This window comes from Bufo bufo, chromosome 2, assembly GCF_905171765.1.
Source record: "Bufo bufo chromosome 2, aBufBuf1.1, whole genome shotgun sequence".
NCBI lineage: Eukaryota > Metazoa > Chordata > Amphibia > Anura > Bufonidae > Bufo > Bufo bufo.
Window position 1 is genome coordinate 23,758,794 of NC_053390.1, and position 15,540 is coordinate 23,774,333.

Here is a 15,540-nt window from a genome sequence, read left to right on the forward strand (position 1 = left end):
GAACTTGTGTTAAAGTGATGTCCATTTGGTGTTCAAAGGCAAAATGTGTTGGCAGACATAGTCAGGATTTTCAATTTTTTTTCTGTTTTACTGTTAACCCTATGTAAGAAAAGTCATGACTGGGCGCAAATTTAAAATGTCTAATCTTTGTTGGGAAGTTATAGAACGCTTTTACAAGGCTGGAATCAAGTGTGCAGTTTGTTTAACCTAAGCCAGGAGTTGATTCAGAGTGAAAGGCATATACTTCTCCTTCCTCCTGGATACACTTTTAGCCTTATATAGGATTATCTTCTCTGCAGTTTTGGGGGGTAAAAAAAATCACACATTTCATTTTTTATCTTGACAGAAAATCCTATTAAGAATTCTGAGGGAAACTTCATCTATTCACTGAATTATAAAGTAGAAGATGAAGATATCATGCAGCGCTCTCCTGGAGAAAACCTCATTACCCTTAATGTACATCCAGGACCACACAATACAGATCAGTCATATAATCCTCCGAATCCTGAGGAACCTTCTCCTGACCAATCACAGATTGCCACATGTACAGGTCAGGAATGGGGTGAAAGATTTCAGTGTGGCAAACAGTTCAAAAAACGATCAAGACTTCCTGCACACAGAAGAATTCGCGCAGAGGAGAAGCCACACTCCTGTTCAGAATGTGGGAAGTGCTTCACGTATAAATCACATCTTGTTATACATGAGAGAATTCACACAGGAGAGAGGCCGTATTCATGTTCAGAATGTAGGAAGGGCTTTAAAATGAAATCAAACCTTGTTTTACATGAGAGAAGTCACACAGGGGAGAAGCCATATTCGTGTTCACAATGTGGAAAATGTTTTACACGAAAATCACATCTTGTTACACATGAGAGAAGTCACACAGGAGAGAAGCCGTATTCATGTTCAGAATGTGGGAAATGTTTTACACGGAAATCATCTCTTGTTACACATCAGAGATTTCACACAGGAGAGAAGCCATATGCATGTTCAGAATGTGGGAAATGTTTTACACAACAGTCGCATCTTATTACACATGAGCGATGTCACACAGGAGAGAAGCCATATTCATGTTCAGAATGTGGGAAATGCTTTTCAAATAAATCAAATCTTCTTTCACATAGGAGACGCCACTTGGAAGAGAAAGCATTTGCATATCAATTTATTAATGGACCTTAAAGCTAATATGTTTTATTTTTTGTTTGAAATTATCCTCGATCTCCCTATCAAACAAATTATACTTCTCAGAGGTCGACTGTGAACGAGATCCATGGAGCATTGTGGATATAAGGAAGAAGAGCCTTGTCTACTTCCAGAGCAGTGAAGATGTATTGTCCCCATGAACCTTGCTTCTTTTCACAGTATTCACACCTCCACCCACCCTGCGGGAGAGTCCAGAGTGACATGGGGAGAAGTAACGACGCTCCATGTAATAGTTTTAGAACGTATGTGGACATTAGTATTTCATTTTCATTGAAATAGTTTATATTTAATAGTATGGGCATGTTATGTGAAACAATGACTATTGTTTTTTATTGTTTACTTTTGTGTTTAATATGGGGAAAGGGGCTGACTTGAATTTTTATACATTTTTTTTAATAGTTTTTTTATACTTATTTTAACATAACATGTGATTGTCTGAGCTCTTCTCCCATAGACTGCAATGATTTATCGTTGCAGCCTATAGGAGATATACTGTGTTTCTGTAAAGCCCTGCCACAGGCAGGCCTCACAGACTTCCAACGGCCCAATGCTGCAATAGCAACGGTTCCCTCAATTTCTGCATGGGGGAATCCGTTCAAGCCCTGGAAGCGCATTGCTCCAGGAGAAATAGATGGCATGTTTGTCATTTACCACAGCATGTTAGCATGTCTGTGAGCTACGTTATTGCAAATCACAGACAATGCCTCTGGGTGCTATGTAAAGCAACAGCCATCCGGTGGCTACTATGGTGCCCACTTAGCTTCTGAGTGGTTGCCATGTTTAAAGTCTGTACATGTACATGTTTTAAAATTTTACTTGTGTGGAAAGGTTGGGAAGGGGTTAATATAAAATGGCCTTCAGCATTATAATAGTGCTTGAGAACACCCCTGTGTATTTCAAATTTTTATTCCCCTTTTAATCAAGTTGTCACTGCCAGGTCTTAAACTCAGGACCTTCTGTGTGGGAGGCAGAAGCCTTACAAGCTGAGCCACAGGCTTGACTGTTATGAATAGGAGGAATTTCTTTTGGTCCTTTCCTATTTCTTTCAAATCCACTTCTGACTTTGGCAAAAAAATCCTGCAGACAGGTCTACCTCAAAGCGTTATACAAAAAACTCTGTGTGACCGTACCCTAACAGTGTTTGGGAATATCCCCAGTGATAACTCTATACAGTGGTCCCTCAAGTAACAATATTAATGGGTTCTGGGACCACCATTGTGTGTTGAAACCATTGTACCTTGAGTCCATAACTCTATGGAAAACCAGTAATCCAAAGCCCAAAAATGTCAATATTGACTGGTTGGATCTGAGCCTGAGGCATTTTTTGTTGAGTCTAGTCCCAATTTACGATGATCCAGAACAGACCATAGAAAATATTTTATCCTGAGGCCATTGTATCTTGTGGGATCCCTGTATATGGAAATAACCATATCAAAGCAGTGACTCCATATGGAGTTGTCAGAAAAACACAGGAAGAACTATAAAAGCAGACGGCACATCAAGTATATAAAATGTATAAGAACCTTTATTAGACACCACAAAGTTAAAATACTGTATACAATAAAGATCCTATGAGAGATCCAAATCCATCCCTACATAACAATGTGCGTCCTAATTCCAAATGGGGAAACTCACATGTGCCCAGACAGTGAAGTGACAACATAGCAGGGGCACTGAAAATCTATAAAGCATAAAATGTACAGCATATAAAGACAATACACATGGTGTCGGGGTTTAGGATGCTCACAGAACCTGCCGCCAGCACTACGTGCATTGTCTTTATGTGCTGTATTGTATGCTTTATAGCAGGGGTGCACAACCTTTTCTGCTCTGAGGGCCGTATTATCTATTTCAAGGGGCTGCAAAAAAATGGATCAGCACTCGTTTACATCGGCCTATTACACAAGTCGAAGGAAAGTGAATGAGGAGCAATGATCACTACCACAGTCATTCCTCCCTCATTCAGTTCTATTGACTATCGGCAGCACACTCATGATTACACAGAGAGATGAGCTGCCAAAAATCATACATCAGTCATCCTGATAAAATATGCAAATGAGCCGACAAACGAGTGATTGTGGCCCGATTATACAGGTCACTTATCAGGAATGCACGTTCCTATGAGCACTTGTTCCCAGTAATTGGCCGAATATTGTGCAGTGTAATAGGGGCTTAGGCTAGTTTCACACTAGCGGAGGGTGAACAGCCTGTCGATCCGTGCTGCCGCTAGTGCATGTCGTAGTGTTATTCCGGCCGCCTCTCGGCATGCTCTGCCGTCGGAACTCCGGCCCGCCCCCATTCAATGGGGCCAAAGCGGTAGTCCGGGGGCACACGTGCACTAGCGGAAGCACAGATCCGACAGGCTGTTCACCCGCCGTAAGAGCCTGCCGGAGTTCCTTGCCGCTAGTGTGAAACTAGCCTTAAAGGGATTTCCTGGTGACATTTTTTTTTTAACAAGTGCCCACAGCATAGCCCTGAAACAGATGATTTACTCTTACAGTTGTGTTCAAAATTATTCAACCCCCAATGCTGTAAAGGGTTTTAGGGAATTTAGTGTACATTTGTAATTGTGTTCAGAATGAAATCTTACAAGGACTTTTTAAAGAACCAAATGCAACTAAAATGACATCAATTGTTTTTGTAATACAGTATTAAATGTTTTTTTGTGATTTCTTCATTGACACAATTATTCAACCCCTTAAAGACTACCACTCTTAAGAACAGAGGTTCATTCAAGTGTTTTCGATCAGGTATTGAAAACACCTGTGGATGTCAAGGAGCAGCAATCAAGCATAATAAGCACCAATTAGGCAGATGTAAAAGGACTGTGATACTCAGCTCCTTCTAGACATTTACTGGTGTGTTTACAAACATGGTAAAGTCAAGAGAATGGTCCAGGAAGACAAGAGAAGAGGTGATTTCTCTTCACAGGAAGGGCAATGGCTATAAGAAGATTGCAAAGATGTTAAACATACCAAGAGACACCATAGGAAGCATCATTCGCAAATCTAAGGCAAAGGGCACTGTTGAAACGCTACCTGGTCGTGGCAGAAAGAAGATGCTGACTTCGACTGCTGTGCGCTACCTGAAGCGCAAAGTGGAGAAAAGTCCCCGTGTGACTGCTGAGGAACTGAAAAAAGACTTGTCAGATGTGGGTACTGAAGTTTCAGCTCAGACAATAAGGTGCACACTGCGCAATGAAGGCCTCCATGCCAGAACTCCCAGGCGCACCCCCTTGCTGTCTCCAAAGAATAAGAAGAGTCGACTGCAGTATGCCAAAAGTCATGTGGACAAACCACAAAAGTTTTGGGATAGTGTTCTGTGGACCGATGAAACAAAATTAGAACTGTTTGGGCCCATGGATCAACGCTATGTTTGGAGGAGGAAGAACAAGGCCTATGAAGAAAAGAACACCTTGCCTACTGTGAAGCATGGGTCAATCATGCTTTGGGGCTGTTTTGCTTCTACAGGTACAGGGAAGCTTCAGCGTGTGCAAGGTACCATGAATTCTCTTCAGTACCAGGAGATATTGGATGAAAATTTGATGCAGTCCGTTACAAACCTGAGGCTTGGGAGACGTTGGACCTTTCAACAGGACAATGATCCCAAGCATACCTCCAAGTCCACTAGAGCATGGTTGCAGATTAAAGGCTGGAACATTTTGAAGTGGCCATTTGTGGTTATTTCATTATAAATGTTATGTTATATTTGTCTGACTTACAAGTGCCTCTTTGATTTAATTGTAAACAAGATGACTGAAATGATCAAAATCAATGTCAAACTGGCCAAAACACTCAATTTCAGTGGGGGTTGAATAATTTTGAACACAACTTTACCTGCTCTTTGCCGCTCTGGTCCTCCGCACTGTCCCCGCTGTCTCCACTTTCCAGTACATCTGGCTGGCTGTGGAATCAGTCACATGCTCTGCTCCAACCACTGACTGGCTTCAGCGGTGATGTGACCACGAGCAGCATTTCACCTCTGAAGCCAGTCATTAGCTCCAATACCCCGGGGGAACACTGACACTTATATCGTATTTTTTACTTTTTTATTTTATTATATATATTTTTTTTTATACTTTTTTTTTTTTTTTTTTTTTCTTTTTTTTTTTTTTTCTTTTTTCCACATTTTTTGATCCCACGAGGGGAAAGACCTTTGTGAGGGGCACAGTTTTTTTTTTTTTTTTGTATGATCCCCATTAAATAGAAAACCGGCCTCCTGTGGGGGCTTTGTACAAGGCAGAGCTGATCAGGGTTGACCCTGCAGGTCTGCTCTCCTCTGCACCAGAGACACGCGGCGATCACCTGATCTAATAGAGGAAGAGGCGTAAAGTCTTCTATTCACTGCATAGCACTCACCAAGCGCTACGCACCTATCAGAGGTAATAAACTACTTTGGTCTTCTCTGGTGCCCTGTTGTCAATGACAGCTGGTAACCCGACCTGCTCCTGCTAGACTGCAGGAGCTGTAATCCAGCAGGAGGGGCCCACAAATAGTGGCTCTGCAGGCCGCTGGTTGTACACCCCTGATTTATAGTTACTATTGCTATGTTGTTATTTCACTGGGTCTGAGCTCATGTGAGTTTCCTCATTTAAAAATAGTGCGCACATTGCTATGCTATCCGTCCGGATCTTTATTGTGTAGAGTATTTTAGCTTTGTGGTGTCTACAGTGCCTTGAAAAAGTATTCATACCCCTTTTCCACATTTTTTCACCTTACACCCACAAACTTAAATGTATTTTATTGGGATTTTATGTGATAGACCAAGACAAAGTAGCAAGTATGTGTGAAGTGAAAAGAAAACATGGTTTTCAACATTTTTTAGAAATAAAAATCTTGAAAGTGTGGTGTGTATTCAGCTACTGAGTCAATACCTGTAGGACCACCCTTTACTGCAATTATAGCTGCAAGTCTTTTGGGGTCTGTATCTACCAGCTTTGCACGTCTAGAGGCTGACATTTTTGCCCATTCCTTGCAAAATAGCTCACGCTCAATCAGATCAGATGGAGAGCGTCTGGGAACAGCAATTTTCAAGTCTTGTCACAGATTCTCAATAGGATTTAGGTCTGGACTGTGACCGGGCCATTCCAACACATGAAGATGCTTTGATCTAAACCATGCCATTGTAGTTCTGGCTGGATGTTTAGGGTCGTTGTCCTGCTGGAAGGTGAACATCCGCCCGGATTAAGAGCATGATAGGCCCGGGGCTGTCTACCCAACTTGGGCCCCTCCCTCAATTTTAGTTAGGACTCCTGCACACGAACGTGTGCGCCCCGTAGTCGTGATGCCTTCCGTGGGGCAGCTGCATTCACTTTAATGGGTCCGTGATCCGGCCGTTCCGCTAAAAGATAGGACATGTTCTATCTTTTTACGGGATGAAACCCCATGGAAGCACTCCGTAGTGCTTCCGTAGGGTTTCGTTCCATGCTTCCGTTCCGCATCTCCGGATTTGTGGACCTATTCAAGTGAATGGGTCCGCATCTGTGTATTGCGGATCTGCAATACGGCAACGGGGCGCACACGTTCGTGTGCAGGAGGCCTTAAAGTTATTTTCTGTATGAAGAGGTCGCGGTGCTTTGTGAGCGCCACAGTCTCTTCCTAGGCCATATGACGTCACATTCATCGTTCAAATGGCCTAGGTGCAGCTGTGTCCCATCTGAATGATTGGGGCTGAGCTGTAATACCAAGTGCAGTGCTATCAAATAGACAGCACTGTGCTTGGTAAGGAGCAAAGAGGCTGCGGCACTCACTGGGACATCGCAGTCTCCTCAAACAGCGGATTGGCGGGGGGGCCAGGAATCATACCCCACCATCTCATAACTCGAGTACAGATGCCTTAGATGTTACCTGCAGTCCTATGTAACACCCCACATAACACTGAACTATTGCGTTGTGAATCACCCAGCGATATTGTAAGGGGAAAGCATAAAGGCGTCCATTTTGTATATTAATTCATTTTTTATCTATGTATAACCTGCACAAAGATAGGAAGGGGATTTAGCCTTGGAAGGCAGGAGTACAAAGTCCATGGTGTGCCCCTACTCCCCCCATGCTGATCATTCATTTTCTTATCTCAAACTAAACATAGTAGCTTGTCTACACTAGGACACTTTTACTACATTTTTGTGTGTATAAATATGTGCACTGCTCATTATAATAAAGAGGGGCATTATGAGGAACACATCTTGTATGTGTCTCTACGTCAAGACCTCAAGCCGGCTCACTCAACTTCAGAACTGTTAGGAGAGCGCATCACATCAGAAGGTCAGTTTGCAACCAAATAAAATGGTGCCCAACATGGGGCAGGACATCTAGTAAGGCCATTTGGATTGACAACGGCAAGTCCTCCACCGGGATAGACAGACCATAACGCAGCTGCGCGGTAAGAAATGTTATTCTTGCAAAATGTCCCTCTGTCCCTCCCTGTGTTGACTGCTAAGATCTAGGTGAGTCTTACATGTTATAATTGTCCCGTCCAAAGAACTGTGATATTGGTTTAATGTTTTGCTGCCAATGTGGAGTTGAGAGTCTCCACAGACCAGGGTTTGTCACGGGCAACTAGTATCGTGTCTCAACACTGCGTTTTGGTAAGTGGCTTGGGGCGTTCCTTAAGTGCAACAAGCAGTGCAGTCAGTTGAGTATTAAAGGGTTTCTACCACCAGAAATACTGTTATGTAACTGACTGACATTAGCGATGCGCTAATGTCAGCACTACATGACAGTATGTTTTTTACCTTTCTCCCTGCAGCCGTTTTGGTAAAAAAAAAAAGCACTTTTATAATATGCTAATGAGCCTCTAGGTGCTATGTGGGCGTAAAATCAGCACCTAGAGGCTCCGTCTACTCACCCTTTATCCCGCCCAGGTCCCCTGTTCTGCCTGCCCCGCTCCTCTTGATTGATGGCACGGTCCACCGCATCGCTGCCGAAATCCCGCGCCTGAGCCGTTCACTTCTGTATTCAGCACAGGCGCAGTGAGTGAATGATGCGCTCCTGGTGCCGGATTCCTCACTGCGCCTGCGCCGACTACGTGATTTCTGGGATTGAACTAAGACAGACCATGGGGACCACAGGAATTAAGTCCGCAGATCAAAAGAGGAATACTACTAGACAAAATAGTGAGAGAAAGAGAGAGAGTAGGAAAGAGAAGTTAGAGATGCAGTGAAAGTGATAGAGATGGATATCATTCTTCAGAAATCAAGATGGCTCCCATATCCTGTTGCTTCAAAAAAAGAACAGCATGAGGGTCTCAGCACATGCTGGAAGACCCCCGTTCTGGAAGGGTCATGTGTGATATACAGTACAGACGAAAAGTTTGGACACACCTTCTCATTCAAAGAGTTTTCTTTATTTTCATGACTATGAAAATGGTAGATTCACACTGAAGGCATCAAAACTATGAATTAACACATGTGGAATTATATACATAACAAACAAGTGTGAAACAACTGAAAATATGTCATATTCTAGGTTCTTCAAAGTAGCCACCTTTTGCTTTGATTACTGCTTTGCACACTCTTGGCATTCTCTTGATGAGCTTCAAGAGGTAGTCCCCTGAAATGGTTTTCACTTCACAGGTGTGCCCTGTCAGGTTTAATAAGTGGGATTTCTTGCCTTATAAATGGGGTTGGGACCATCAGTGGCATTGAGGAGAAGTCAGGTGGATACACAGCTGATAGTCCTACTGAATAGACTGTTAGCTGCTTTTTTCTTGCCATAATACAAATTCTAACAGTCTATTCAGTAGGACTATCAGCTGTGTATCCACCTGACTTCTCCTCAACGCCACTGATGGTCCCAACCCCATTTATAAGGCAAGAAATCCCACTTATTAAACCTGACAGGGCACACCTGTGAAGTGAAAACCATTTCAGGGGACTACCTCTTGAAGCTCATCAAGAGAATGCCAAGAGTGTGCAAAGCAGTAATCAAAGCAAAAGGTGGCTGCTTTGAAGAACCTAGAATATGACATATTTTGAGTTGTTTCACACTTGTTTGTAATGTATATAATTCCACATGTGTTAATTCATAGTTTTGATGCCTTCATAGTCATGAAAATAAAGAAAACTCTTTGAATGAGAAGGTGTGTCCAAACTTTTGGTCTGTACTGTACGTTGTACCACTACTGACCAATGAGGACAATGTGCTAATGTACTCCTCCCCCTCCCCCTTCCTCACTATGTATAGGAATATGAATAAAGCTGAGAACTGCATTGACCCTGCTGGTGTCAAGTCTCTTCTTCTGTGCACATAAAATCCTAGGGTTAAACTACTAATTTGGAGCAGCAGAAGCCAACATGTTAGCTCTGATTAAGAGCATCTTTAACAAAAGTGTGTAGAAGGTTGTTGAAAAAGGCTGGAATGCCAAAGGGATAGAAGTTTGGATGTTGAAGAAAATGGGATACCCTGTATTCAGATTGCCCTGAACTAATAATCTCCTTACGAGTGCTGAGTGCCTGAGGAGACTTAGGTCAGTCTCAATAAATGAGACTCCACTTTTGTCCCAGCATGTAAGTTAGTCGAGCATAGGAAAGGTGAATATATACTGATGAATAGAGATGAGCGAATCGAAAGTTGACAAAGTGGAATTAGATCCGAATTTCAGGAAAAATTCAATTCACACCTAATTCGAATTTCCTGATGCTTTGTGGTAACGAATCGCCTGTTTTCCTAAAATGGCTGCTGCTCATGTTAGGACATGGAGCAAAGAACTCTGGGAACGAGGGTTCACCGATAATGCCATTCATGCAGCCAATCAGCAGCCTTTTTTGGGGTGTATTAGTGGAAAACAAAAAGTATTATTTGCCGTTCAGCGGTGCAGTTATATGTTTTAAAGCCTTTTTTGGGGTGTATTAGTAGAAAAAAAGGGGCTTATTATCCGTTGTGGTTACATGTGGTGTAGTGAGAAAATTACAGCCAGAGTATGTGAGACAGAGAAGTGACAGGCCCCTGCACAGGGGAGGAGCAGAGGCCTAAATGTTTCTGGCGCAGGCACAGGTCGCAGCAGAGTAAGGGGACGTGGCAGCAGCGGTCACTTCGAGAGGCCTGACCTCCCAGTGTCATCTAGCGGTCGTGTCTTAACCAGCAACCCAGCGGTTCTTGAATGGTTGACTCGGTCATCCACTTCGACCCAAGTGACATCAGACACCCCCAGCCAAGAGTTGGTGGTTTTGTCAGACACAACCCTTAGTTGGCATCACCCGGGAGCAGGCCCTGTTCCCTCACCCATCCTCAACCTGCCTGTCCTTTTCTGTTCCCTCAGCCAGAGAAGTATTATATGCTGTGGGCTCAGCTCCACTATACAGCGAGGACGAGCTACTAAAGAACAGTCAGAAGCTACTGCCCAGCCAAGATCTGGAGGAGACATCTGCCGCTTCCTCCACTAGGCGGGCAAGTTGTGATGAGGAGAGTGGCGTGGGAGCTGGTGTTGCAAGTGGTCAGGCTCCTGGCTCAGAGACCGCTGAGGAGAACATCAGTGACATGCAGACAGTAGTCAATGATGATGTAGCTGATCGCAATTGGGAGCCGGGTGATGAAGGGGCTTCATCATCATCGTAGAAGAGGGTGGCAGTTGCGCGTGAGGCAGTGGTGGAGCCAGCAAGTTGGTAGCATGGCCGGGAGTCAGCAGGGTGGCAGCAGTGGAGCCAAACGTGCCCGGAGTAGACCACCCACTTCGCAGGAGGCTACCTGCCCAGAAAGTAGTGGTGCAGGGATTCACAGAGGCAGCGACGGTAGCAGTCAGTCAGTGCGGAGTGTTGGGGGTAAAATCACTCTGTGGTGTGGCAGTTTTTTGTTAAGCTGCTGGAGGAGGTGAACATGGCCATTTGCCGAATCTGTGGGTAGAAGGTAAAGCGTGGCCAGGCTGCCAATGTTGGCACCACGGCCCTGCGTCAACATATGCAGCGTCACCATAAAATGGATAGATAGATAGGCCTGTTGGGGGGGTTGAGCATAATGGGGGAAAGATGATGAATTCGGTTTTATCCATGTTAAGTTTTAGAAAGCGAGAGGAGAAGGAGGATATGGAAGATAGGCATTGTGGGATTCTGGATAATAAGGTGGTGATGTCTGGACCAGAGAGGTAGATTTGTGTGTCGTCAGCATAAAAGTGATACTGAAAGCCATGGGACTCTATGAACTGTCCCAAGCCGATGGTGTAGATAGAGTAGAGCAGGGGTCCTAGGACAGAGCCTTGAGGGACACCATCAGAGGAAATGAGACGAGGTGGTGCGAGAGTGGGAGACGCTAAATGTCCGGTCTGTGAGGTATGATGTGATCCAGGAGAGGGCCAGGTCAGTGATGCCAAGAGATGAGAGAGTTTGTAACAGAAGGGAGTGGTGGACAGTGTCAAAGGCAGAGGACAGGTCAAGGAGAAGGAGGACAGAGTAATGTTTTTTGGTTTTGGCTGTTAGCAGGATATCCCTTATACAGTCAGGTCCATAAATATTGGGACATGGACACAATTCTAACATTTTTGGCTCTGTACACCACCACAATGGATTTGAAATGAAACGAACAAGATGTGCTTTAAATGCAGACTGTCAGCTTTAATTTTAGGGTATTTACATCCAAATCAGGTGAACTGTGTAGGAATTACAACAGTTTGCATATGTGCCTCCCACTTGTTAAGGGACCAAAAGTAATGGGACATAATAATTATCATAAATCAAACTTTCACTTTTTAATACTTGGTTGCAAATCCTTTGCAGTCAATTACAGCCTGAAGTCTGGAACGCATAGACATCACCTGAAGTTGAGTTTCATCCCTGGTGATGCTCTGCCAGGCCTCTACTGCAACTGTCTTCAGTTCCTGCTTGTTCTTGGGGCATTTTCCCTTCAGTTTTGTCTTCAGCAAGTGAAATGCATGCTCAATCGGATTCAGGTCACGTGATTGACTTGGCCATTGCATAACATTCCACTTCTTCCCTTAAAAACTCTTTGGTTGCTTTTGCAGTATGCTTTGGGTGATTGTCCATCTGCACTGTGAAGCGACGTCCAATGAGTTCTGAAGCATTTGGCTGAATATGAGCAGATAATATTGCCTGAAACACTTAAGAATTCATCCTGCTGCTTTTGTCAGCAGTCACATCATCAATAAATACAAGAGAACCAGTTCCATTGGCAGCCATACATGCCCACGCCATGACACTACCACCACCAGGCTTCACTGATGAGGTGGTATGCACAGCACAAATCAATTAATTAAAACCACACCTGTACAGGTATATAAAGATAGATCATTTCCATGGGAAATTCAGCCACTGAAGAAGGAGTCGTAGCCCACTCCGAAACGCGTATGGTAATCAATCCCATGAGATAAGAGTACATAGCCGGAGGAGAATAAGCGCTTCAAGAAAAGAAATCGGTGAATCTGTGTTTTCGTTACAAAGAAAAGCTGGATACTTGTTTTTTTCAACTGAGATCCGACTTCCTGGTGAAAACCAACCCTGCGTGTTACAAGCAATCAGCGCAAAAAGGTACCTGTTTCCAGGTGATCTCCAAGACAGCACAGCTACATGTAACCACAGAGGATCCCGAAAGCTGTTCATTGTTTCCGCAACTACAGCTCACCGCAACCTACAAAAGACCTTCCTGCAGTAAACCAAATACCGCATCATACCGCAACCTACTAAAGATCTTTATCACACGTGGGACGCCACCAGTGATACAACAAAAACCGGCATCACTCAAAAACAGTGAGTAAAACTATTCCGGTTTATTTCTAATTAGGCAGCGATTTGTGTGCGGCATCACTGCGATTCAGGAGAAGTGGCAATTAAACCACAAATATATAACTGACTATCTATATATACTATATTTAATCATCGGACTGAATCTTCTATGTATATTATCCCCTCCTGGGATACTATTTGGGGTAATTAACCCTTTGGAGAGACTGTTGCATATAGAATTTCGTTTGTAACCAAGATGTTATTATATTATTGATTGTGTTTTAGGAATTTTATATATTTATGTTTTTATATTATATGTTTCACTATGCATCTATATTGATCTAAATAAATATTTTGTATCAAATCTCCGTGTGGCCTCAAGTGGTGGTGTGCCCTACTACTTTGAATTTTATCCCCAATTATTGTAGAGGATTGGGTGAATCCTCCTTGCAGGTGCACCCATACCACTCTTGAGCAGTGGGTGAGCCCTCTCTAAACACTAGAATTTTAACCCTATATTTCCACCCATTGAGAGTGAGCTCCCCCTTCTCAAAGAATGGACATTTGGAGTCACATGGAGAACAAACGTTTGAAAGTAGAAACATTCTAACATAGTACATAACATAGTAACATAGTACATAAGGCCGAAAAAAGACATTTGTCCATCCAGTTCGGCCTGTCATCCTACAAGTTGATCCAGAGGAAGGCAAAAAAAAACCCTGTGAGGTAGAAGCCAATTTTCCCCACTTAAGGGGAACAAAAAATTCCTTCCCGACTCCAATCAGGCATCAGAATAACTCCCTGGATCAACGACCCCTCTCTAGTAGCTATAGCCTGTAATAATATTACACTCCAGGAATACATCCAGGCCCCTCTTGAATTCCTTTATTGTACTCACCATCACCACCTCCTCAGGCAGAGAGCTCCATAGTCTCACTGCTCTTACCGTAAAGAATCCTCTTCTATGTTTGTGTACAAACCTTCTTTCCTCCAAACGCAGAGGATGTCCCCTCGTCACAGTCACAGTCCTGGGGATAAATAGATGATGGGATAGATCTCTGTACTGCCCCCTGATATATTTATACATAGTAATTAGATCTCCCCTCAGTCGTCTTTTTTCTAACGTGAATAACCCTAATTTTGATAATCTTTCAGGGTACTGTAGTTGCCCCATTCCAGTTATTACTTTAGTTGCCCTCCTCTGGACCCTCTCCAGCTCTGCTATGTCTGCCTTGTTTACAGGAGCCCAGAACTGTACACAGTACTCCATGTGTGGTCTGACTAGTGATTTGTAAAGTAGTAGGAATATGTTCTCATCACGGGCATCTATGCCCCTTTTGATGCAACCCATTATCTTATTGGCCTTGGCAGCCGCTGCCTGACACTGTTTTTTGCAGCTTAGTTTGCTGTTTATTAAAATTCCTAGATCCTTTTCCATGTCAGTGTTACCGAGTGTTTTACCATTTAGTATGTACGGGTGACTTGCATTATTCCTTCCCATGTGCATAACTTTACATTTGTCAGTGTTAAACCTCATCTGCCACTTATCTGCCCAAGCCTCCAATCTATCCAGATCCCTCTGTAGTAGTATACTGTCCTCTTCAGTGTTAATTACTTTACACAGTTTAGTGTCATCTGCGAAAATTGATATTTTACTATGCAAGCCTTCTACAAGATCATTAATAAATATATTGAAGAGAATAGGGCCCAATACTGACCCCTGAGGCACTCCACTAGTGACAGTGACCCAATCTGAGTGTGTACCGTTAATAACTACCCTCTGTTTTCTATCACTGAGCCAGTTACTTACCCACATACAGATGTTTTCTCCGAGTCCGAGCATTCTCATTTTATATACTAACCTTTTATGAGGTACAGTGTCAAATGCTTTGGAGAAGTCCAGATACACGACATCCATTGATTCGCCGCTGTCAAGTCTAGTACTTACCTCCTCATAGAAACTGATTAAATTAGTTTGACATGACCGATCCCTCACGAACCCATGCTGATATGGCGTTATTTGCTTATTTCCGTTAAGATGCTCTAACATAGCATCTCTCAGAAAACCTTCAAACAGTTTACCCACAACAGATGTTAAACTTACCGGCCTATAGTTTCCAGGCTCTGTTTTTGGACCCTTTTTGAATATTGGCACCACATTTGCCATGCGCCAATCCTGTGGGACATTCCCTGTCAGTACAGAGTCCGCAAATATCAGAAATAAGGGTCTGGCTATGACATTACCTAATTCCCTTAGGATACGGGGGTGTATGCCATCCGGTCCTAGCGATTTGTCTATTTTGATATTTTTAAGTCGCTGTTGTACTTCTTCCTGGGTCAGACAGGACACTTTTAATGGCGAATTTATTTCAGCATTCAGCATTTCATCTGACAGTTTATTTTCCTCAGTGAATACATTGGAGAAAAAAATATTTAACAGCTTTGCTTTCTCCTCGTCGCTCTCTGCGACTCCCCCCTCATTACTCTTTAAAGGGCCGACACCTTCAGATTTATACTTTTTAACATTTATATAATTGAAGAACATTTTAGGGTTAGTTTTACTCTCTTTGGCAATTAATCTCTCGGTCTCTAGTTTGGCCGCTTTTATTTGTTTTTTACATGTTCTGTTTTTTTCCTTATAGTTTTTCAGTGCTTCCGTGCTACCCTCC

General features: G+C 43.2%; 2 protein-coding genes across 2 annotated transcripts in view; one reads left to right on the forward strand and one right to left on the reverse strand.

The window, feature by feature from the left end:
• The window catches only part of LOC120991124 (zinc finger protein 585A-like), a 2,129,672-nt gene that overhangs the window by 533,185 nt on the left and 1,580,947 nt on the right, over positions 1–15,540 (reverse strand). The window lies entirely within an intron of this gene.
• Positions 1–15,540, forward strand: part of LOC120991886 (oocyte zinc finger protein XlCOF6.1-like) — a 400,346-nt gene that overhangs the window by 4,566 nt on the left and 380,240 nt on the right. The window contains exon 2 of the mRNA XM_040420629.1: positions 347–1,120. Coding sequence (XP_040276563.1) covers positions 347–1,120 — 774 coding nt within the window. The remainder of the gene's footprint in view (positions 1–346; positions 1,121–15,540) is intronic.